We start from the raw sequence: 26,700 nt of genomic DNA, 5'->3' as shown, positions 1-26,700 counted from the left end.
TGTTATTTCGTTTATTTATGCTACCTCACATCTATTTACTTCTTACTGTATTTGATTTATTGGACCACTAAAAAGTGTCGATGTCAACCCTCATTTGTACTTCTTTAGGGTTAGGCTAGATACTTACTGGGTACGCGTTGATTTACATACTCATGCTGCAATTGTTGCACTTATTGTGCAGGTACATATATGTCTGGTGGTATTTTGGGCGCAAAGGAGCGGCTACTTCGGGGACTGTACCGTGAGCTGAATTCCATGTTATGATCTGCTGCATACAGAGTCTCCATCAGAGTTACTTATATTTCCCTATCTAACTTGTATTCCAGACAGATGTTGTATTTTATTATATTTCCTAGTTGATGCTCATGCATTTGTGACATCGGGTTTTGGGGGCTTCTACTGGATGGTTGGTATGGTAGTTCACGTAATTATTATCATTTTACCCTGTAAATTTTATTTCATACTATTTAATTAATGGAAATTATGATTTCAAAATAATAAAAATGAGTAACTAAGTTGATCGATCGCCGTTGGCTTGCCTGACGGCGGCGTTAGGCGTCATCCCGACCTATATTAGATTTTGGGTCGTGACAGCTTGGTATCAGAGTGTTAGGTTAACTTAGGTCTCACAAGTCATGAGCAAGTCTAGTAGAGTCTGACGGTTCGGTACGCAGACGCCTGTACTTATCTTCGAGAGGCTATGAGGTTGTTAGGAGCACATCCCTTCTTGATTCCTCATCGTGCGATTTGATTCTTTTGAGGCTTATACTCTTATTTCCTTCCTACTCAATCTTATGTGACGTGAAGAGCTTGTTATCACTTGGGCATCGAGGATTTATAGTGGTACTGCAGACGTGGTGCCAGATATTTTTCCCTGCGTGTTCGGGCAGGCTATTATTGTCTCCTTGTAGAAGGATGTTCTGTCGTTTCAGCTCAGTATCTATATTTCCGATGGTTCTGAGACTATGCACAGATTGCTATGATGTTCATGCGTTGTTATCGCACGGTGTTGGTGTAATGGTAGGGTGCTTGTTTATGTGTCGAGGCAGTGAGTGACTTGAAATGAGGATTTCTCAATGCATGATTTATAGGTTCAGCATTTAATTCCAGCAGAGGAAAGGCAATAGGACTATGGATGTTCAGACTTTGGTTGATGGAGTAACGAGACTTGATATTTTTGAGCGTGGTGGAGTTTTCATTGTGATGCGGTGTCGTCGTCCTTGTTTGAATGCATTAAGGTTCGCCGGTGTTATGGTCTTCTTTGATTTCCCTTTGGGGCAGGGTGTGGTGAAATAGTGTCTAAGAAATGGTTGTCAGAGATGGTGTTGTGTAGTGGTTTCAGAATCGAATCGATGTTTCGAATGTTGATGGCTCGACAGAGAGATGATCTTTGAGGAGGCTTAGACTTGGTAGCAATCTATTAGTCCAGGTGCTACATAGATGGATTTTTATTTGATGCAACCTTTGGGTAGCTAAGGATGAGGAGGGACATGGTGGGAGGTGTCTCGCAGTGATTGAATTATTAGCAGGTCAAGTATACACAGCAGAGGTTGAGAAGTTGCCTAAGGAGATGGGCTAACCAAAATGAGAGTGGTAGAGTAGCGTATGGATTCTGTGGTAGGATAGCCACGTACTTTGAGGACGTTTAGGGTGATTGGGAATCGTAATGGAAGGTGATTTGGTCTACGAATTTTATTTAGAATGGAGGCTACTGTAACGAGGGAGATTGAATATGGCAAAGAGGAGTTCGCTTGAAATGAAAAGGGGTGTGAAGACTTGATTATCATTTTTGGATGCAACGTGACTTCGAGTTTGGAATGTATTGTCGGACTTTCAGTTGATGTCTATGGGGAATGAACCGACTTTTACAACTGGCGGACGAGTATGGGCTTCAGAGGGTTTACTGAATTCGTGGTAGTTGTACCCAATGCAGCGTCATTTGAAGATGTCGGTATGGAATTTCCATAGGTGGGTTAGCTCCTGTGAACAGGTTGGCGGTTGCGTGATGTTGATGAACTTTCTACGAAGAATTATACTTACTACCCGGCTGGAGATCGAGTACGCGATTGTGGCTGATAATTTGGGATGTTTTATGAAGAGTCTAACAAGAGGTTTTGAGAGATCTTGCGGGTTGATAGTGCGAGATCATGGTAAATGAGAGGTTGGAATCTTTGTGGGTTCTATATTATGTGATGGTAGCTTAAGGCTAAGTGGGGGAGCCCACTGTCTATGATTGGATCGCGTGGTTGTCTGCTTGTGCTTTTAATGGTTATCGGTGCGATGGTGGGTTATTATGACTAAGAAAAAAAACATCAGGGGTAATTCGAGCAAAGAACTTGATGAATATGTGCTATACTTCGCCTTATCGATTCAGGTACAGGTTTTGGGAAGACTCAGAGTTTATGCTTCTTGTGGATGTGATGTACAAGGAAAGGAATTCATCTGGTTGCTTCTTTGGGAGTGTTCATGTGATAACAGAGTGTTGGGTCGGTTGGTAATGGTTTGAATCAACGTGATTGAGGCAATGATCAGTTCCTTCGGCGTGCTAGTGTTATACATATGATATGTGGCGGTACGTTCGGGCTTGACAGCCGCTGTAATTTTATTGATTTGGGGAGGTATTTGATTCTAATGGCCTTGTTATGTGTATATAGATCCTGGAATAGTTATGACGGTTTAGACCACGACTCGAGGTTTGTATTCTCTACGGTTATGGGAATTTAGTTGCGTATTGCAATGGTTCTTCTGAAATGAGTTGAGTAAAAGGGATTCTAGCCAATGAAGTGTTTATTCTACTAGTAGTTCATGGGTTATGAGGAATTCTAGTACTCTCGCGTAGCGGCGCGATAGGTGCAATGAGCGGCATGGGAATTAGAAGTTGAGGATCAAGGTTGCGGTTCGGTATTGACAAGAATGTCATAAGCTCGGATTAGCAGGGAAGAATTCAGATGTTCAGAGTAAGCTGGCATTTTCTTTAGTGTCACCTGAGAATGATGTCCTGTGTAAGAGGCTTTGTGTATTGATTTGCGGACTCTTGGTTGGCTTTACAGATATAGTAGTGTTGGTGGTATGGAGGTGCAGACCTTGCTACCTGGTGCGGAAGGTCGTGGGAGCGTATCCCACAGGAAAATTGTATAAGTGTGACCTATTAGTCACTTGATTGTTAGAGATTGAAACCAAGTATGGAGATTCTAGTATTGTCGCTAATGTGAGAGTTTATGCCGGGAAAGCGCTCTAGTCCTTTGGTTGTGAAATGTGGGAGTTTGTTCCGGATTGAGACAACTTGATTATTTGCACATGTGTTGTGGTCCCGTGTAGCTTGTGGTATTATATGAGCAGGATGGCTCTCGAGATGCAGGTCATTAATTTCACCTTAGTCGTGCTTAGGTTTTGTAACGTATGGCGCTATCCATCTCCCCAGGGTGGTATTTTCGCACTTGGCGTGCTTGTGGTCGATATTCGGTATTTCATAGGTATAAGAATTATGGCTTGATGTGTATTTACTTATTTATTTCTATGTGTGTATCGGGTGGCACGCCGCCACGGGTACGTTGTTTGGATTGGGTTGCACGTCGCAACGATATCATGTTTGGATCGGGTTGCACACCACAACGGTATCATGTGTGGATCGGGTTGCATGCCGCAACAATGAGATGTTGAGTACGGTTCCCTATATCTATTCCTGTGTATTTGGTTTCTCATTCTTTGAGAAAGGTTCATAGCATCTGTTCGGTCATTTTATTCGTTACGCGGGCTGGGTAGTTCTTTCCCAGAGTTCGTGTTTCCTTATGTATCACATTCGAGTTTGTAGCTAGTTGGCGCATTGAGGGCATCATATGAGATTTTTGGCAGTGATTGAGACGTCTTACTGCCTGAGTAGCTTGTACTGGGTGGGACGAGGTTATTGGACCCGGGATCAGTGCGATCGGAGTTATGAAGGGTATATTAAAGAGCAAATATTGTTATTCGGTTCAGAATGAGGTAATGGTTCCTGTAAGGAGGATAGACTCTATGATTTATTGATTTGGTTAGGTGGTTCTGAGTTACTACACATATCTTCTATCGTGGCAGTATCGTGAGAGTTGGAATATGGCTTATATGTGTTATGAGGTATACTACGGGCTTCGGGTTAGTGAAATTTTAGCTGTTGTGCTTGGATGAGGTTGCCTTGGGCAAATGAGTTATGCGGCGCGTTGTGTGATGTTAGCATGGGTGCATGATCATGTTTTGGTACAATGTGTAGTGACTGATACGGTGTTCGTATGTTAGAATCATGTCTTGTAGAGAAATTCGGAAGCTGGAATTTGGTTCTAAGGCTTATTGACTAATAAAGGGGAGGATCTTCAGTCTGGCTCGAGCTAATGTGTTCAACTGGGTTGTGGTGGAACAGGTAGGTGCACGAGGTATTAAACAGTGATTTTGGACAACTCCGGAACAGTCCTTAGCACGTTCGAGGACGAGCGTGTGTTTAAGTGGGGAAGAATGTAATGACTCGATCGGTTGTTTTGAGCTCTTACATGTCGTCCGACAGTTTGATGTCTTGAGTTGCTTCACTTCAGGTATTATGACTTGTACATGTGGTCGGAATAGAATTTCGGGAAGTTCGGAGTTGATTTGGAAAGAAAATTCTAATTTCGGAAGCTTTTAAATGGAAGAATTGACTAAGGTTTGACTTTTGAGTAAACGACCTCGGAATCGGGATTTGAAGGTCCCAATAGGTTTGTATGGTGATTTCGGACTTGGGCGTATGTTCGGGTTGAGTATCGGGTGGTTCAGAAGCATTTCGGCACTTATTATAGAAGGTTGGCTTTTTGAAGGTTTAAGAATTTTATAAGTTTGGTTTGAAGTGGATTTTGACGTTATCGATGTCCGTTTGAGGTTCTGAGCGTTGGAATAGGTTCGTACCGTGATTTATGACTTGTGCGTAAAATTTAAAGTCATTTCGGATTGATTTAGTATGTTTCGGCACAAGATATAGAATTTGGAAATTTGAAAATTTATAAGTTGATTCGAGGCACGATTCGTAATTTCAACATTATTTGGCATGATTTGAGGCTTCGACTAAGTTTTTAATGCATTTTGGGACATGTTGGTATATTTGATTAAGGTCCCGAGGGCCTCGGGTGGATTCCGGATGGTTAACGGATCGATTTTTGGAATAAGGAAATGCTGGGATTTTTCTTGTTACTAGTGCGATCGCTTCTGCGGAAGCTGGGTCGCAGAAAGGACATCGCAGAAGCGAGGATCGCACCGCAAAAGTGAGGAAAGCTGGCTGGGGAAGGCTTCACAGAAGGAAAAATGGAACGATTCTGCGGCTTCGCAGAAATGACAGAGTGGTCGCATAAGCGAGCTGGAGCACAGAGGCGGCTATGGTTTCGCACCGGCGATTGCACAGAAGCGGGAAGGAGTCTGCAGGTGCGATGGGACTGTTGACCAGTGGACTTCGCAGATGCGCATTTGTGGTCGCGGAAGCGACTTCGCAGATGCGAAGATTTTGTCCGCAGAAGCGAAAACTGGGCAGAACATAAGGGATCGAATTTGGTCATTTCGTCATTTTCATTTGGGATTTTAGGAGCTCAGTTCTTGGGCATTCTTGAGGAATTTTCATCATGCAACACAAGGTAAGTAATTCCCCACTTGTTGTGAACTAAATGTAAGGTTTATATGTGAATTTAAGGAGGAAAATGTAGGAAAATTGTGGTATTTTGGTAGAAGACCTAGAATTTATAATTTTGGTTTTTGACCACGATTTTGGAAATGGAATTAGGAATAAATTATGTATTTGAGTTCGTAATATTAAGGGTAAGGTTTATCTTCGAATATTTTCGGAATTCGGGCGCGTGAGCTTGAGGGCTGACTTTGTTGGCTTTTGAGCGAAGTTGGGAATCATTATAAATTGTTAAATTATACATATTGGGGTATATTTTGATTGGTTTGCACACTTTTGACTAGTTTTGGAGAGACGGACATCGGATTAAGGTGTTTGAGTGGCGTTGGAGCCGGTTATGGAACTTTCGAACGAGGTAATCTCCTATCTAACCGTGTGAGGGGAAAATTACCCCATATGTGTTATATTCTTATGTGCTACATGTTGTAGGAGCTACGCACGTACGAGGTGACGAGTGTCCGTGCATATGCTAGAATTCCCGATTATGTCCGGGTAGACTTAGGCTCACGCCATGCTCTAATTGTACTATTTGAGTTATCTTTGCTCGTTTAAATTCCTTTATTTCACGTTACGACTTGAGACTAGACTTGCATAGGGTGATAGACTCGCTATTGTAGAGATGTGGTGAGCTACTTGATTTAGCCGCAGAATAATTGTGCTCCCTTACAAATTACTCCCGGGTTATGCGTTTTCATCGAAAAGCAACCTTAAAGTTCATAACTCGCACGTTTATTGGTGAACTGGGTCAAGGACCCATTAAAACTTCTTATTCTAATGAGATCGGGCCATTCACCTCGGCAATATAATAGATACATCTATGTTTTGTGCCGTTCGACCCTAGGCAGTGCGCACATTATGATAGGATCGGGTCGTTCGCCTCGGCAGGATTATGTATCACCCTTTCATGGGAGCGGGTCATTCGCCTCGATAATATAATAGATTTATCTATGGTTCATGTCGTTCGAATCTCGGCAGTGCACATATTATGATGGGATTGGGCAGTACGCCTTGACATTTCTATAAAATACTCTTATGGAATCGTGCGTATTATTTAACAAAAAGCTAGTGTATCTGTGAGTTTTCCTGATTTTAACTTTGATGACGTATCTGGTGAGGTCCATTATATATATACTCCGATTGAGGAGGTAACTACTAACTGAGAGCGTGATTTTATTATTGAGAGGAGGATTATACCACGCATTTATACTTGTTATTTCGTTTATTTATGCTGCCTCACATCTGTTTACTTCTTACTGTATTTGATTTATTGGACCACTAGTAAGTGTCGATGTCGATCCCTCGTCACTACTTCTCTGGGGTTAGGCTAGATACTTACTAGGTATGCATTAATTTATGTACTCATGTTGCACTTGTTGTACTTATTGTGCAGGTACATATATGTCTGGTGGTCTTTTGGGCGCAAAGGCGCGACTATTGCGGGGACTTTACCGTGAGCGGCATTCCATGTTAAGATCCGCAACATACAGAGTCTCCATCAGAGTTATTTATAATCTCCTGTCTAACTTGTATTCCAAACAGATGTTGTATTTTATTATATTTCCTAGTTGATGCTTATGCACTTGTGACACCAGGTTTTGGGGGCTTCTACTGGATGGTTGGTATGGTACTTCACATAATTATTATCATTTTACCCTGTAAATTCTATTTCATACTATTTAATTAATAGAAATTATGATTTTAAAGTAATAAAAACGAGTAATTAAATTGATCGATCACTGTTGGCTTGCCTAACGGCGGCGTTAGGTGCCATCACGACCTATAGCGGATTTTGGGTTGTGACAGGTGTCGCATTAAAAGCTACATGGAGCTTGTTTGGTTTTTCTATTAGTGGAATATAGCCGAGTGTATGTTCTCTTCAGATTCATCTTGAAGGACAATAATTTATTTCATTTAAAAGCATTGCAGATATACGTACTATTGTAAATAATCCAATGAATAAACGAACTATGCTAACAGAATTCTTTTACATGAATAGAATAGACAAGGATGCTAAAGAACTAAAGTTGTTATATCAGGAATTTCCTGAATATTTTGTATGGTCTGCTAAGGATCGAACCTGGACATGCCGACAAAAAAGATGTACAATTGGTCGTGTTGTGACATGTTATCCGATAGAAGGCGAGCAGTACTATCTCAGGTTGTTATTAATGAACGTTAGAGGTCCAAAATCATATAAAGATTTATGATATGTCAATGGAGAACCATGTAATACCTTTAGAAAATCTGTTGAAAAATGAGGAATGTTACAATGTGATAACAGTTTGATTGAATGCATGTCAGAAGCAACAAGTTATCAAATGCCACACAGTTTAAGATGCTTGTTCGCTACATTATTAGTATATTATAATCCTGTGAATCCAAGAGAATTGTGGGAACGATTTAAGGAACCAATGTCTGAAGATCATAAGCTACCAGCCAACATTGGAAGAAATGAGATCCGGTTTCAAGTTTTGAACCATATTAATGAGATATTGCATTCTATGGATGCTGACATAAATGAATACAAAATTGTTCAAGAAATAATCAGGCCTTCGACAATTGCAAAGGAAGCAAAGGTAGTTCATTTTGAGAGGATGATTATTGTCAGTGAACAAGACATATCATTATAGAAGAAGTTAAATAGAGACCAACTTAAAGCATATAATACAATTATTGAAAGAATATTCTCATGTAGAGAAGGAGCATTTTTCATTGATGGTCCAGGAGGAACAGGAAAAATATTCTTATTTCGTACTTTACTTACAACTATATAGTCTAAAGGATTTATAGCATTGGCAACGACTACTTCTGGTGTAGCAGCTTCCATTTTTCATGGTGGACGAACTGCACATTCACGGTTCAAAATCCCAAAATAGATTGATGATAATTTCAGTTGCAATATTAGAAAACAAAAGCGCACTTGCATGCTTAATTCGAGAAGAAAAATTGATTGTATGGGATGAAGTATAAAAGAACAATTCGAGCTTTTGATTTGCTCTCAAAATACCTTATGGGTGCAAATACACTTTTTGGTGGAAAAGTAGTGGTGTTTGGAGGTGACTTTAGACAAACGCTTCCCGTTGTTCGTAATGGGAAGAAAGAAGATTTTATTAATGAAAGTTTATTATACTCTGATATTTGGGAAGAACTTGAAAGATTGTCATTATCTGAAAATATGAAAGCAAAGGTAGATTCTCCATTCTGTGATTATTTAATGAGAATTGGAAATGGACAATAAAAAACAAACTCTACAAATAAAATTGACATACCAGATACTTTAACTATTCCATTTACCACTGAAAGAGAATCATTAGAAAGATTATTCACAGTAACATACCCAAATATGCACACATTCTTTTCGGCATCGTCTTACTCAAGTTCTCGCGTTATTCTGACAATGAAAAATGATTTCGTCAATGAAATGAACGATATGCTTATAGATCGATTTCAAGGGACACTAAAGGATTTTGTTGGTATTGATGAAACCAATGAACCTAATGATCAAGTACAATTTGAGGACCTATTGCATACTTTTAATCCCGCTGGTTTGCCACCGTATAATTTATCTTTGAAAGAGAATTATCCGATTATATTATTAAGAAATTTAAATCCATGTGAGGGCTTATGTAATAGTACACGGCTGACTTGCTGCGACTTTAAAACACATGTTAAAAGTGCTAAAATTTCATCAGGTGATTTTAAAGATACGCATGTGTTTATACTAAGAATACCATTATTATCATCTCAAGATGGAAAATTTCCTATTCCATTTAAGAGGACCCAATTTCCTATACGGTTATGTTTTGGTATAACTATAAACAAAGCACAAGGTCAAACATTAGACTTTGTTGGAATTTATTTGCGAGAACCTATTTTTTCGCATGATCAACTTTATGTTGCTTTATCAAGAGAAGAGAGCTCAAATTGTGTGAAAATGCTAATCCGACCACCAATAGCTGCTAACCATGATGACCACTCTACATATAATGTAGTTTACGATGAAATCATTCAAAAAGCTATTTTGCAAAGTTGATATAGCGCGGCCAAGTATTGCTTTGCTCTTTTCCTGTTTTATAATTCTTTACATGTTTACTGTTCAACATACTAATCATATCATTTTTTACTCTTTTCCTCCCTGGCAGTGACTACTACAAAGTATGGAGTATAGACTTAATATTAGTGACATAACTCCATAAACTAATGAGTGGACCTGTAAGGTCCAGGTTATTGAGAAAGCTAGAGTAAGGCAGAGTAAGGATGGGAGAACCAGATTTCAAATTGCGATTGTGCAAGATGAGACGGTAATCTAGCCGCTACAATGCGTAGTTCCTATTCCAATATTATATAAATACTCTCATTTTTTCTGCAGTAAATATTACATAAAATATGAAAGAAGACAAAAATTTTCCTTTTAGATGAAATGAAGAAAATAAAGTTATCTTGACATTGAAAAACAAATTGTGATTTGGCACTTTATTTTGAATTGTGCAATAGGATTTATATATACTAGAAAAATAAAATATATTCAGTTAAATATTGTAGACTATTTAACTGATTACAATAACAACTGCAGGAAGAACAAGTTGTTGTTGCTTTGTACGAGGATGACATAGAAAAATATTAAAATAAGCTCACTCCCTTCTGCACATATCTGATATCAACTGCAAAAGTTAGAGCACCTTTAACGTATGGAATTCTTGTCAATAGATTTGAATGGGTTCTGGATAGATTTATAATTGTTGAGCGAATAAAAAAAGACAACATGGACGATCCGCCATTGCCAGCTCCAACGAGATTAAACATAGTATCTTTGGCGAATCTGGACCAATAACTATGAAATGCTGAGTTTGGAAAGTAATATTTTGCGTAAACTGTAACAGGTAATACAACAATATCATTATATCATATTATTTTAGGTCTTATATATGTTGTATCGCAAAATAATATTTACAATACCCCTATAACAGACATCGTCACAATTATTACAAGTTGCAGTGCCATAAAGATCGCTGGCGTCCACGGCAATAAATGTCGACAAATCATTGTTATGGATACAAAGTAAGTTTAAAACATTCTACTTATTTAAAAAAATTCAGTAATGCTAAAGAAATTTAGCCAATTGTAGTGAATTTACTATTATACTTGATTCAATATATTCATGTCTTGAGCTTATGATTTGAATGGATTCTTTGTGGATCTCAGAATTGAATTCAAATGTGACTCAGTTTCTTTTTACAAGATTTAAGATGATTTGAGATCAATTTTCTGCAAGTTTATGCTTATTGGATTGCAGATTTCCCGATAGATGATATTGTGTGTTGCTACTTTTTTTTTCTACCTTTTCTGAGAGTCAAAAAATAACATGAGGACAGGTTTGCGATCCTCCTTTAGTTAGTAATTTTATGGAATATAAATTCACTAAAACAAGAGAACCATCTTAACTGATTTAATTTTGGTTTAGATAATATGGACATTTCTTTGATACAGAAAGGGAATCCAAACTGTATCTTAGAGTTAGAACCTGTACTGATTTAGGCTACGAAGTTTCTGATAGAACTCAACAAAGGCCTTTTTCAACTTTTATTCAACCTCCTTTAGTTCCTCTTGACTGAAATGGTCACAACACTAACCACTGCAGGCTTAGAATCAGAGAAGAAAAAGTCTCTAAAAATTCTAATTACCCCTCCTACTTTTATTGCAGAAAACTCGGTTATACCTCTAATCATTGAAGGTTTAAGAATAACAGGAGATGGATCTGGCGACCCAAGCCCTCTAGTCAAGCTAATACGCAGAACACTAACCATTCAGGACCCAAGTAGGCTTAGGTACCTAAAAATAAGTAATCTTTTGTTTTTGCAGGAATACCGCAAGAAGAATCGAAAAGGAAAATGGTACCTTGATAGCGCGTGTTCCAGACATATGACTGGTGACAAACAACTGTTCAAAACTATCACCAAACTAGATAGAGGAATAGTCACTTTTGGAGACAAATCAAAAGGAAATATAATTGGAGTTGGAAGAGTTCCCCTCAACTCAACATGTGATGTAGACGAGGTGTACCTGGTTGATGAACTTGGCTACAACTTTTTCAGTATCAGTCAACTATGTGACAATGACTATGAGGTTCATTTTAAAAAGCATGGTTGGTTTATTGAAGACGAATCAGGTAAAGTTATTCTTTCTGAAAATAGAGACATGAATGTCTATACCATCAGTAACATAGATAGTCTTGGTAATCAAATTTGTCTAGCCTCTAGATTGATGATCCTTGGGTATGACATAGAAAACTTGGTCATGCCAGCATGCATACTATTCATAAACTTTCCAAAAATGATCTTGTCATTGGTCTTCCAAAACTAGATTTTTCAAAAGATCAAATCTATGATGCATGTCAACTAGGAAAATAAACCAGGTCCTCTTTTAAGGTTAAAAACAGTGTTTCTACTACAAAACCTCTTCCACTCCTGCATATGGACCTTTTTGGTCCAACTAGAACTACTAGCATAGGTGGTAGAAAATATGCCTTTGTTATAGTAGATGAGTTTTCTCAATTTACTTGGGTTATCTTTCTAAGTCATAACGATGAGGCATTAAGTAACTTTGAAGTCTTCTGCAAGAAGGTGCAACGGGAAAAAGGTTACTACATATCTTCCATAAGAAGTGATCATGGAGGAGAATTTGAAAGCTAAGCATTTGAAAACTTCTGCAATGATCAAGGGATCTCTCATAATTTTTCATCTCTAAGATCACCGCAACAAAATAAAATGGTAGAACGCAAAAATAGAACATTGCAAGATATGACAAGAACTATGATTGTGGAAAATTCACTTCCACACCACTTCTAGGAAGAAGCTATAAGCACAACATGTCACATCATCAACAAATGCTTAATTTGACCTATTCTCAAGAAGACTCCATATGAACTATGGAGAGGTAAAAGACCTAACATCATTTATTTTCATCCTTTTGGCTGCAAATGCTTCATTCACAGTAATAAAAAAGACAATCTTGGTAAGTTTGATCCCAAAAGCGATGAATTTATTTTTCTCGGATACTCTCCCTCTAGTAGGGCATATAGAGTTTTTAATAAGCGTACTCTTTCTATTGAAGAGTCCATACATGTTATTTTTGTGAACACTAACCCTCGCTTAAGGAATGAGAAACTTCCTGAAGATGAGAAAATTTCCATAGTTTCAAAGTTTATCAATACATGTGAAAACACTCATGATGAGGTGGCTGATCAACAAGATCAATCGACTAACAGTCCTATAGAAAATCAGGAACCTTCTACAGTTGATCAGTCAAATCCTGTTGAAAAGAAGCCAGTATCAGTTGTTCCAAATTAATGGAAAAGTGAGACTGGATATCCACATAAGTACATCATTGGAGACCCTCAGGAAGGAATGAAAACTAGAAGATCTCTAAAAAAGACATCAAATATTGCTCTCATATCCCAGTTCGAACCAAAAAAAGTGGATGAGGCCCTTGGGGACAAAAGCTGGATAGCTGCAATGAAGGAAGATCTTGATCAATTTGAGAAAACAAAGTATGGGAACTCATTCCTAAACCACCAAATACATTCATTGTTGGAACAAAATGGGTGTACAGAAATAAGTTTAATGAATATGGACAAGTAGTACGAAATAAAGCTAGATTGTCCGCTCAAGGCTATTCATAGAAAGAAGGAATTGATTACGAGGAGACCTTCGCCCATGTTGTCAAGTTAGAATCTATTCACATTCTATTAGCCTATGCTGCTCACAAATGTTTCAGACTATATCAGATGGATGTGAAAAATGCTTTCTTAAATGGGTTCAACTTTGAGGAAGTATTTGTTAAGCAACCTCTAGGATTTGTAAATGAATCCTTTCCAAATCATGTCTACAAACTGTCCAAAGCACGGTACGGTCTAAAGCAAGCTCCTAGAGCTTGGTATGAAAGGCCGAGCTCATTCTTAGTCGAACATGGGTTTGACAGAGGTAATATTGATACTACTCTTTTTATCAAACGATCGTCTCAAGGTAATTTAATTGTACAAATCTACGTAAATGATAATATATTTGGCAACACTAATCCTGTTTTATGCAAGGACTTTTCAAACATCATGAAAGTAGAATTTGAAATGAGTTTGATGGGAAAATTAACTTTCTTCCTTGGGCTTCAAATCAAGCAAGTACAAAAAGGAATTTTCATTAGTCAAATAAAGTACACAAAAGAGCTCAATAAAAAAATATGGCATGTCTAATGCAAAGGCCATAGGAACTCCTATGAGTTTGTCAACTACCTTGGATAAAGATAAAGATGGTAAGAGTGTCGATGAAACAATGTATCGAGGTATGATGGGTTCTCTACTCTATCTTACAGCTAGTCGACCAGATATTATATTTACTGTTTGCAAATGTACAAGATATCAGTTAGCTCCCAAAGAGTTCCTCCTGACTGCTGTTAAATGTATTATCAGATATTTGATAGGGACAGTCGACTATGAATTATGGTACGGAAGTTTAGATATCTTTGATCTCAAAGGTTTTTCAGATGCAGATTTTGCAGGAGATAAAATTGACAGGAAAAGCACGAGTGGAATGTGCCAATTACTTGGAAAATCTCTTATATCTTGGCACAACAAGAAATAAAGTTGTGTAGCCATATCTATTACTGAAGCAGGATATTTGACTGTAGGCAACTACTGCACATAATTCCTATGGATTATGCATCAACTATTAGATTATGATTTACGCCTTAACTGCGTTCCTATTATGTGTGATAACACTAGTGTTATTTGTCTATCAAAAAATTTTGTGCATCATTCTAGGGCTAAGCATATTAAGATTAAGCATCATTTTATATGTGATCATGTTGCCAAAGGTGATATTATGTAAGAATTTGTCAATACTAAAAATTAGTTAGCGGATATTTTTACAAAACTATTGCTTGAAGAAAGATTTTGTTTCCTTCGTAACAAAATTGGTATTTGTACAATTCCCATATAACTGTGCTAAGTGTTTTCTATAATATTCTTCGTAATTTTTGCAAAATAATATTTTAGTACTTGATTAGTCTGTACATGCTTTAATTGTGAACTGACGGCGAGCTTGCAGAAGGCAACTTTTCAGTTGCTCTTCACACGTCTCTCCAAGAATCGAGGCGTCCATTCAAACTCATTTTTAACCCCTTCCCCCTCGATCATATCTCCCATTCTTTCAAAGAAAATCAGTCTCTATCTTTCTGTTCTCTTTTACTTATGTCTAAAACCAAACCCTCTCATTCCTCCTCCATGCCCAGAAGAAGCCATCTCTTCAAGAACAACCTTCAAACTGATGATCCTGTTATTGTAGAATCCTCAGAAAGCACAAATAATCTATTGACTGAGGATGATTCCAGTGATTCTCAAGAAGATATTCTCATCTCCCAAAAGAGGGTGGGAAACATCCAATGGATTCCATCCTCAAACTATCTTCTCAGAAAAGAGGGGAAAATGAATGTATATAGTTTGATCTGGAAGACAAGATGAATTTCTATGGCCCCGAAGAGAAAGCTAGGTTTATTGCTTTCAAAGGAAAGTTGATTGCTTTTGGTCACATTGTAAGTTTGAAATCTATGCAAAACTCTCACTGTGATATTATCTCTATGTTTGAAACTCAGAAACTTGTCTCTGTATTTGCTACTGTTGGTGATACTGTCTATGAAAAGCATGTGCGTATGTTTTACGCAAATCTGTTTGTGAATGATAAAGATGATCTAGAATCTATGGTTTTAGGAACTCGTATTATTCTTGACGCTTATTAGTTTGAGAAAATCTTTGCAACAAAATTTGTTGGGTATAGTTTTTTTGTGCAACATTCTTGGCCAGATAATTTTGAAGTGTCGTTTGAGGAAGACAAAAGTGTGTTGTCTGAAACCCCCCTGATATTGGTTCAAAAAACTTGAAATTTGAACACTGTGTACTAGACCACATTATTGCTACCACTTTGCTACCCCGTACTAGTTTACTTAGTACTCTGTCTCTCAGAGATGTGTTTGTTTTGTACTGTTTGGTAAATGAGAAGGCCATTAATTGGTTTTTCCCGGTACGTCAGTACATGCTTGAAAGGATCATGGATGTTTCATCTTCTACGAACAATTTGCCCTATGGTTTATTAATCTCTTGAAAGTTATGAAAGTGGATCTGTCTCTCTATACTCCTAAAACTATCTCCAGCATATATGACAAAACTGCCTTTGCCATGATGGGATATACCTTGCTTGAGGGAACATGGTTTAAGAAAGACAAAGCACCTGAATTCATCCCTCATCTCTGGAGGGATTAAATTTGAAGCCAGCAAATCTTCTTCCTCAGATCAGCTGCTGCTAATACAGCAAAACATTGCAAACATCAAGGAATTGCTAACCTCTATACAGGAACAGGTGGACAAGATTAGGGCAGTAACCAAAGAAACTGGAGCAGATGTGGCTCGGCTAAGGATCATTATCCAAGCCACAAAGAGGCAAGGAATCAAGGCTATGCAGGATGTAACTGAGAAGATGACCAAAGTCACCAAAGATATTGATACCTCCTATGACAGTTTCTACACCAAAGTGATCAATACCCTAAAGTATTTCCTTGGAAGTAATTAAGTGTCTGGGATGTTTAGACAATTTTTTTATTTTTTATTTTATATGGTGGATGTTAAAATTGTTTCTTTTGGTTGTGTCTAGATGTGCATGTCAGTCGACTATGCCCAGCATAACTGCTAGTTGTATATATTGTTTGCCTGCTTAACTAGTACTATTATTAGCTATTGTTCTTCTTGCTCTTTTTGATTGATGTCAAAGGGGGAGAAGAAAAAAGAGTACAAAGACAGGGGGAGCAACAAACAAGGAAGACAAGGAAGAGCTCCAAGACATGGGGAGAGAAAAAGTACACTCGGAAAAGGAAAGTACCCCCTAAATTAGTCGAACTCTTTTTAGATTATTGTCATCATCAAAAAGGGGGAGATTGTTAAGTTTAAAATTTTAATAATGTTCAATAATCTAAAGAAGCCTTGACTAATGACATCTCATTATATGCAGATTTGGAGAGCAACGACGTTGATGAAAGGAAAAAAGATCATACTTAACGGCTATGTATTTTGAACTTTGCTTCACATGGAAAAAGAATCAATCAATCAATCAACCTTGTCAAAGCTCCTCAAGCCCGCAAGAACAGAAAGAGAGCTAATCACGTCTAGAGACCAAATCTAGATCAATCTGCGGAAGCTCTAATCAAGAAAAAATGGAGGAAGTAATTCTTCAAGATTAAGGATGAATCTAGCTACCCTTTCAAGCTAGATTCATGAGGCTACCCTTGGGTCTCACTCTTAGATGTATATGCCTCACAAGGAAAGGTCTCCAATAATTACTGCCATACAATCTCAGAAGACATCCAAAGACACTCAACTACATCATCTGTTTCTACGCCTTTCTAATTCTTAGTACAAACACTGTATTCTTGAGTGTACAAGTGTCGCAAAAGATAGGAAGAGTTAGAAAATAAAACGAGAGTTTTGTCAATATTAGAAAGAAACATTATTGTTGTATATCGTTGGTGGTGAACGTACTAAAACCATCACTGTTATAAACACTTACTAAAGATCTAAGAGAACCCTTGTGACCCAAGGGAATTGGACGTAGTTACCACACCGGTACTAAACCAGTATAAAAAAAATTGTGCCTCCTTTACTTTTCTGTCTCCTCTGTTTATTTCTGTTGCGATCAATCACTGTATAAAGTCTAGTCGACTAATTTCCTACATAGTCAACTAAGGTTTTTAAATAGGTTACAATTCACTTTCCCTCTTGTACTTTCATAAGTATCTAGCCTAACCTCTGAGAAGTAATAACGAGGGATCGATATCGACACTTACTAGTGATCCAATAATCAAGTACAATGAAAGTAGACATGTACGAAGCATAGCAAGTAAAAGCAACAAAACAGATGTATATGTATAACACGATCCTCAACAGAAGAGTAAATACTAAGTCCTCAAATACCGAATACTACCTCTCATTGAATATATAATGATCAATACTGAATTAAATGTCACATCCATAAGTACACAGACTCCTTATCAAGAATTACACACGATTCTGTCGAGGCGAACGACCCGATAGTGGTACAATATAATGCTGTGGCGTATGGCCTGATCCCATAAGAATATATTACATGATACTACCGAGATAAATGACCTGATCCCATAAGAGTGTGTCACATAATACTGTCGAGGCGAACAACCCGATCCCATAAGAATACTGTTAAGGGGTTCAACCCGATCCCATAAAAATACTGTTGAGGCGTTCAGCCCGATCCCATAAGAATATGAAACTTTGACGGGTCACTAGCCCCACTCACGAATATACGTGTGAGTTATGAAATTCAAGAAATTTTCGGACGAATACGCATAACGTGGGAGAAACCCATAAAAAGAAGTATAATTTTTGCGACTAATTAAGTAACTCTACAAGTATCTAAAATAGCAAGGTTCGATACTCTATACAAGTCCAGTCTCAAGCTAAAAATAATAATTAAAGCATATAAACACGCAAGAACAATTCAATTAATACAATTAAAACATGGCGTGCATCTTAAACTACCCGAACATAATAAGGAATTCTAGCATACGCACAAACACTCATCACCTAATACATGCGTAACTCCCATAACATGTAGCATATAACAAATATAGCATCTACGGGGTAAATTCTCCCCACAAGGTTAGACAAGAGACTTACCTCGCTTCGAAATCCGATAACCGGCTCCAATGCCTCTCTAACACCTCAAACCAATGCCAAACGATCTAAAACTAGTCAAAATAACGTGCAAACCAATTAAAATATGCTCAAAGACTCGTAATTTGACAATTAGAAATAATTTCCAACTCTACACGAAAAGTCAACAAAGTCAACCCTCAGGCCCACTCTCCCGGATTCCAAACATTCTTGAACATAAATACTACCCATAATACCACAAACTCAATTATATAATTTATTCCCAATTCCATTTTCAATTTCGTGGTCAAAACGCAAAAATATCATTTCTAGGTTTACTTCCAAAATATCACAATTTCTAAAATATTTCATGTTCAAATCCATATACAATCCATATATTTAACTCACAATGAGTGAGAATCACTCACCTTGTGATAGATAATGAAAATGCCTCTCGAAAATCGCCCCTAAATCGGCTCCAATTAGAGAAAAGAGATAAAAATGAGCAAATTCCCGATTTGCTAACTTATACACTGCCCAGACGTCACCTATCGCAATCGCGGTCCAAAGACTCGCGATTGCGAAGAAAAAGCATTCTACCGCCCAAAACGGCCTACGCGATCGCGCCTGACACTCCGCAATGTTAATGCTGGCCAGTTACTAAAATGTTACACACAAAGTATTAATAGTATTTATATAACACTACATTAAATCATTGATTTAACTTTATTGCTTCACATCTCAGCAATGCTTTGGTACAATATAGATCAGTTTTTCATTACTTATTTGCTGGTGGTTGAAAGAGATTTTTTTGGAGTTCATTCATAATATAATTTATTTATTTATTGGTTGTTGACGTCACACCATCATTTTGACTAGAGTTACATTATTTCTTCATGACACAATTGCACAAATAAATGCGATCACCCGTATAACCCATTGCTTTATTCCTTTCCTTTTATGTCTACTGAAAAAGTTATAGCCCGCACCTTCCTAGCCTGCCTAACAAATTTGGATAATTTGGTTTCAGAAAATGAACTTACACATTTTTATTTGATTATTCTAGGTGATAATGAACAAAGAAAGGACTAGTAATAAAGTCATTCTGCGATTTTGATGCGTAACTTAATATATATAAGGTATTCACCCGACATCTTATACAAATAGATCTTATAAAATTAGTAAATAACTTGTTAAACTCATTATTTATTATTATTTACATTCCCCTTCTTCTCCGTTATACTTTTTCGTAATATTGATAATTTCCTCTTCTTGTTAGGCTTTTTAAATACAATCAAATATACTCCTCTATTATTAATCAAAGATTTCGATTTCGCATATGAAGTCGTTTTTCAAAGGGAGGAATTATCAACTTCACTCTCTTACGTCACTAACACACAACACAAACGCACTTCACACTCACTCAACACCTCACACAACACACCCGCACACACAAGTCACATAAAGGGACACAAAAACGCAGTTGCTGCGCAACCTGCCAGCGCCAAAAAAAAAAAATTATTTCTTCTCCAACCATCATTCTCATGAGATCAGGTATGCTTTTATCTAGTTCTCTCTTCTCCTCTTCTCTTCCTCTCCCTTGTAGTACTTTTGTTTTCTTTTTCTATGGTTCTTTTATGTGGAGTTGAGAGCACAAACTGTGCAGTTGTTGTTGGCTGATTGATATGCAAGTATGATCATTTAAACTATAATTCCATTAAGTTGGGAGTGTAGTTCAATTATTTACTGTATTCAAAGAGCTTGGTTAAAGTTCCGCCTGCAACCTGTTCGATTGAATTGTCTGAGAGAGGATTTTATTTTCCGGTGAAGTCTTGAGTAACCGAGCGCTATTAGGAGTTGATTAGGAGTAAGTTTGGGGTTTCTAGGTACTATATGGGCTGCTTGGTCAGCTTTCTTGAGCCAGGACTGTGATAGGGAGTCTTTTGACGTTGAATTGTTCTACATTGACCGAAAATGATGTGTGGGAAAGCTTTAATTGGTGCTGACTTGTGTCTTGATCAACTGTTGTCGCGCTTCAATTTTCGAGTTACATTAGCTGTCAAATTGTGCCCTCGCTTACTATCTGTAGCTGCTGAATATTCTTAGTTGAAAAAGAAAATTACATCAACACATGAAAATGGAATAGAAGGTAGTCTGAATGTAGATGGTTGTGCAGGAGAAATGGGTTTATTTTTTGCAAGTCTCTGTTCTTGTGCGTCTTAAGAGTCGAACATTTTCTTCTTTAGGCTGAATTTTTTTTTCTTTGGATACAAGATTCTGGTTTGCACTGCTAAATGGAGGAATTGTTGCTTGCTTATTTTCGATAGTTGTGATGTTAAAACTCTGTCCAAAGAACCTGCAAAATCTGATTTTATTGTTTTAAAAGAGAATCCATTGTTAGAAATGTTATTTTTGAGGGAAGTTGGATTCAAGAGGCTTGTGATGAATATTTTAACTTACTTAGATGATAATGTTTTATCTGAAATGGAAAGAAAGATGAAAGTTTTTTGAAGCTGATTTCGAATGCCAATGGGACGGGTTGCCTGAAAGTCCTTGAAACTGTGACTATCTTTGGAGGCTACATATATAGTAAATTTGAAAGACATATTATTGGTTGCTAATTGTCTGCTTATTCTTTAAAATAAAATACAGTTCCTTTCCCTATTGCATAAAAGTTAAATCATAAATACAATTGATTAATAGACCATGATGAATAGAAGCAAACAGTAGACCAATTATGCTTTGAGCTCATATAAGTTAGCTGCTGTAATCAGATTGCGTTCAACTACTGCAATTGGGAGAAGAATAAGAACTTGCAGAGTAGCAAGAAGACGAAAAAGCAGCATCTGTGCGTAATTTATTCTCTAACTAAAAAAAGGGTAGTCCGGTGCACTAAACTCCCGCTATGCGTAATTTATGCTCTGACCAAACTTTTAATATTAGATATGTTTTAAATAACAGCCCTAGAAGTGGCTACTTTAAATACTGAATAATATGTTTTAAATACCAGCTCTAAAAATGGCTATTGGTGCACTTAGCCCCAAAATTTAGAGACCTGGTAGGGCTAAGATTTGACAGAAGCGAGGAGCATGTCTTTTGAACCGAAGCGAAGGAAAATTGACGGTGAACCTCCACGCAGGGCTATCATTCCACCACCTAAGAGAAAAGCAACAACCTCTAGCGTGGTGATTGCAGAACAAACAAGCAGCTTCACTAATCTCAGGCTACAACAGGCTAAGAATTCAGCACTAGCTCAAGCACAACAAGACGGCTGCACTGGCAATTTTAGGATCTTTGATTCTCCTTTTGGGAATTTTCTTGTACCTGTAGTTCCAACTCGTGCTGAACTGGGTGGATAATCCATGTTTTTAAGTGAAGGTAACTTTTGTTTATGTCCATTCTTTTTGCCGCTTTTAATTTGGTATTGTTAATACCTACTCCTTAGTTAAAACATCATTGTTTGGTACATGTTTGATGAAATTCTCGAAAGAAGTTGGGATCTTCTCTTAATATTCTAGGTTCCCCATGTCCATGTGGTTTAGAAACAACATGGGTTCTTCTGTGTAAAACTAAATAAAAGCAAAATGAGTATTGTTGAATTATTCATGCAATTGAATTGACTACTTTAAAGTTAATAACTATGGCATAAATATTTTCTACATAAATGGAAGACGGAACACTTAGCTCTAGAATGGTTTAGAAGATCTTTCCTATGCTCTGGCTTGAACAGTCTACATTTTATGCAGTTTGTTGTCATATATTCATTAGGAACTGCATATTTAGCGGCTCTCACACCAAAGTATCAGGGTGTCTATCACTCATTTGCTAATTATATTTAGTTTCGATTTGGCTTCTTGAAAAAGTTACAGAAATAGTTTATTCGATGAAGACATTCATTTTTGCCAAATTTCATGTGTGTTGCATCCACCCCCACCCCCCCACCCCCCCTTTCTTTTTTGAATGGAGATGGATTATTTTATCTTCTTTGAATACCTAAGCTGAGCTGCCTTGAGTTTCTCTTTATTATCTTGATTGGAGGTTAAATCTATCACTTGCATAAATTTTAGATATTTCTTGCATTTTGCTGTCGCTCATGCTAGCAGGTGATGAAATCATAGAACCAGAACTGACTTTTTCATAGTGTGGAACCTCGGAAACTTGGACGATTACAGAGTAAAACAGGGATATGTCATTTAGCCAGAAGGTCCTCTACTTAACGACTTTGCAAAGATGCTTGCGGTCTCCATGGTTAACCCAAACTTATTCTTTCTCAGACATTGTTCACAAGAAAACAAAGCTTGCTCCTCTACAGGTTCTTCATGCTTCCACTTCTCTCCCTCTACAATTACTGCTTTAGATATACATACTCTTATATCCCAGTATCCATTTGTCCGTTTATACAAGTTTCCTTACAGGAAAGGAGAATGATTGATCGCTTTCGCATATGGGCCAAAGGAGGTGATGGTGGCAGCGGTTGTACCAGTATTCGTCGTAGTCGACATGATCGCCGTGGCACACCTGACGGTATGTTCTCTAATCAGTTCATACCTCATGGGTGGTGGGGAGGCAATATGTAACTAGTTGACTCTCATCTTCCATCTTTTCATAATTTCACTTCACTTCTGCCATCCTCCATCTTTGTGTGTTCCCCTTGGACTTCACTCCTGAAACAATTACCCTCACGCCGCATCGCTTCATTGATGTAAGGAAATCTATTATGGGTATCTCATAGTCATCTCAAGAGTCTTTTACCCCTCTTTTTAATGCATACTATTTTGTGTTCAAGCTCTTGTAAGTATTTTTGTTATTGGATCGAAGCGACAAATAGCTGAAGTAGCAAGGTCACTTTGTTATATTTTTTAAGTATTTGATCGTAATAGCAATCACTGAGTAATTATGTCAAATTAATAATTCGTTTAAGTTTATGTAATCGTTAAAATCTAGAAACTCTTTGTTAAGCTCATACTACTATCAAATGAGATGATATTGAAGAATATAACAAAGACGCTTTCCCTCTGGTTATTTTTTGCGTAAATTTCAAGACTCTAAAATCTCTTAAACGCAATACTTTGGAATGATTGAGACGGAAAATTGATATGTTCTTGTCGATGCCTTTGAGCAATTATTCAATCGAATAAAATAATTGTTTTATCCTATTCAAACGCAAATAGCATCAGATAAAAATATGTTAAAAAGTCACTTTGGACAAGTTCCCCAAAAAAAGATACCAATTGGATAATGTTTTTAATATGTTAGAGGGAGAAAAGTCTATAAATCCTAGATTATGTCGTTGTTGAGAGTTGAAAATTTCACCTTAAAAAGATAATCCGAATTCCTATAAATCCTTATAATTTTAGTTAAAATAACTAAAATGCTCTTCAACATTAGCGGTATTTAACGAACATAAAAGAACATATAAGGGTACCTAACTGAATCCCAAACATTACTATGTTGAAAGTCATATTTATTCCTAAACGTAGCTAAAGGACTAATTAATAGTTATTGCATCCAAAATTAATTAAGGGATGCACGTTTACTTTATCCTTTACATAATTTAATCAATACCTTAGAAATGTCAACTATTGTAGGATGATCAATTCTCATTTCCTTAATTAAGATTAAGACTAAAAAAATAAAATAAACTCAATGGCAACTAGCTTCATGCCTTTCTCCTCTAAAGAGATATTTCAGACATTATTAAACACTTATTTACAAATTCTACCATGATTTTGTCAACTTGTCACGCAAACAATTACCTATTTTGTCCTCCTTTTCCCTCTATAAAAAAACCCCACCCTATGATTCACTTTTCAACACAACTACAACAAGAACTTACTTTAGTGATTAAACTTTCTTTTTCAACAAATCTCCCAACAACAAATTAAGAAAATTAAACATGTCTTGCTGCGGAGGAAACTGTGGCTGTGGATCTGGCTGCAAATGCGGCAGTGGCGGAGGGTAAGTGTTTTGAATATAGATTTTGTGTCAATATGGCAAATACTAAAGTTCATCTGCAAATACTGATTTACTTCTCAGTATCTAAACTTTAATATTTGAAATACCGATGAGTCGCCTCGTATGTATAATACTTGATTAAAGTTATAGTAAAAAAAAAAATTGTGACTTGTGTTTTTATGATATTGTAGATGTGGGATGTACCCAGACTTGGAGAAGTCCACTACCTTTACCACCATTGAGGGTGTTGCTCCCATGAACAAGTACGTCTAATTTTATTTTTCCTTTGGTTTAGATATATTAGTAGTTTGAGGTGAAAATAAGGTCGAAAAAGTTATTAAAATTTGAAATTAGGAGGTTTTAGCTTATAATTTAACATGTTATTGTAGATTGCTTAACTTATTCTCAATGCATTGATTTCATTTATCTGCATCTTCTTTAAGGCCCCGTTTGTCCATAAATCAAAAATGTTTATGTCCATGAAATTTTGCTAGTTTTTGAAAATTTTTCGAAAATGAGTTTTTCAAAATCAAAATTTTCAGAATTTTTTTCCCCACTCACAAAATTACAATATTTTTTCAAGTGAAATACATGTCCAAACATAATTTCAAATTCTAAATATAATTTTTCAATTTAACTCCAAATACTACTTTTTTCAAAAATTACAATGTTTATGTCCAAACACCTACAAAGTTATCTGCTTAGCAGAGCCACAGTATCAACTTGATGACATTTGGATTTTAGAATGATGATTTCAAATATTAATACCTTTTAACATGTGTATATATTTAATAAATTTCTTGACACAAATACATTATTTGAGTCATAGGCGGATCTAGGATTTTCAGTACATGGGAATAAGGAGGAATAAATGTATTAAGCGGGAATTGATCCTTCTTCCTCTTGGTAAATAACTCAACATTTAGCCAAGTGTACCATTCAACCTTCTTGGAGCATGAATGTCAACAGTTAATATTATACTAATTTTAGAAAATATCTAATTTTGATGAGAGACCATGAGTTCACTTGCCCCATAAATCTCTCCTATAAATGCGCCCATGATTTGAACAAAAACTATTAGGTTAGACCAAACTTGTGGCTTCTACCGTCTGTCCCTGTTGCTTAGTGTATAGAATTAATTAAATTAAACTCAGACTACAATACTAAAAAAGATTACTTGAAATATATATTGCAGCTTTGTGGAATCAGGAGAGAAAGCAGCAGAAGGAGGAAATGGGTGCAAGTGTGGATCAAACTGCACCTGTGACCCTTGCAATTGTTAAGATAATCCCACTCCAAAAACTGCATTGTGTCTCTGTATTAAATGTGTTTTCTAAAAGTTATTGTAATTAATAACAATAAAACTACAACCATGGAACAGATCATGATCAGTTCTTAGGTTTGTGTGTTGCTGCTGTGACGTGGCTTTTCTGTTTGTTGTCAATATACTATATAAGTTTGTTTGTGTCTTTATTAATTGCCTGTGAAGTCTCTTACTCTATTTCTTTCGCACCTTAATTTATATATTTTCCATCTGCTCATTAAATTTTTATACTTGGTTATATATTAAAACTAAGTGCTATATTGGACGCGAAAATTAATTTGCTTTAGTCTCTCTGCTATACCGGCCATGCATGATTGTACTTTTGGTTCATCAATCATCTAAACACGATACATTTAACTATTCATTTGTGGAATTTGCAAATAAATCACGACTCATGTTCCCGTGCTGTCTTTTCTAGAGGGGATTTGTCTATCTCATACTTTTCTAAAGGGTAAAGGTTAAAAAAATACACAAAGGATAAGGGATAAAAAAATACCCCTAAATTATGAGAAATAGAACAATTTTATCATCAACATAGAGAGAGACACTTAAATGATTCATTTTTTTCATAGCATTCCAGCTGAACAAGTTTCAAATGGACCCAATCTTGCAACCAATTAAATGAGAACTGTAACATTTTTCTTTTTCGGTATTGTTACACAAATAGCCGGCCAAATTTTTTATATTTACTTTTTATAGTCGGTATACATTGATTATACATTGAATATACACAGTTATATATAATATACATTCGCTAGTTATTTTTATTCAAAAATTATACACCGTTAACATTATTAATTTTCTTAGCATGCAAGGGTAAAGATTTGCTTGGGCCAAAGGGGCACATGAACTCTCGCGCGGTAGCTTTATGCACCCTTGTATATGTAACTACGTATTATTAGGTTGAGATCAGATGTTTGGCTACTAATTTTGTTTTCAATATAAATAACGTAAAATAAGAACATTTACCTTAGTAATACAAATGCCCGAAAACAATTACCGTTTAAATCAATTTAGTCATCTTACCCTTAA

The 26,700-nt window shown here is 36.7% G+C and overlaps 1 protein-coding gene across 6 annotated transcripts in view; it reads left to right on the top strand.

Annotated features, from left to right (window-relative positions):
• The window catches only part of LOC107802410 (metallothionein-like protein type 2), a 63,027-nt gene extending 37,206 nt beyond the window's left edge, over positions 1-25,821 (top strand). Inside the window, exons 1-6 of one of the 6 annotated variants that reach the window (XM_075226489.1) lie at positions 19,791-19,943; positions 21,529-21,767; positions 22,493-22,701; positions 22,805-22,913; positions 24,536-24,607; positions 25,540-25,821. In XM_075226489.1, the coding sequence (XP_075082590.1) occupies positions 22,576-22,701; positions 22,805-22,913; positions 24,536-24,603 (303 nt within the window). In that variant the 5' untranslated portion in view covers positions 19,791-19,943; positions 21,529-21,767; positions 22,493-22,575 and the 3' untranslated portion in view covers positions 24,604-24,607; positions 25,540-25,821. The other 5 variants (XM_075226490.1, XM_075226487.1, XM_075226491.1 and 2 more) reach the window with 5 other exon arrangements.
• Positions 25,822-26,700: the final 879 nt, after the last annotated feature.

This window comes from Nicotiana tabacum, chromosome 12 (assembly GCF_000715075.1).
Source record: "Nicotiana tabacum cultivar K326 chromosome 12, ASM71507v2, whole genome shotgun sequence".
NCBI lineage: Eukaryota > Viridiplantae > Streptophyta > Magnoliopsida > Solanales > Solanaceae > Nicotiana > Nicotiana tabacum.
The sequence above is the reverse complement of the archived record's forward strand: the minus strand, read 5'-3'. Positions and strand labels throughout refer to the sequence as shown.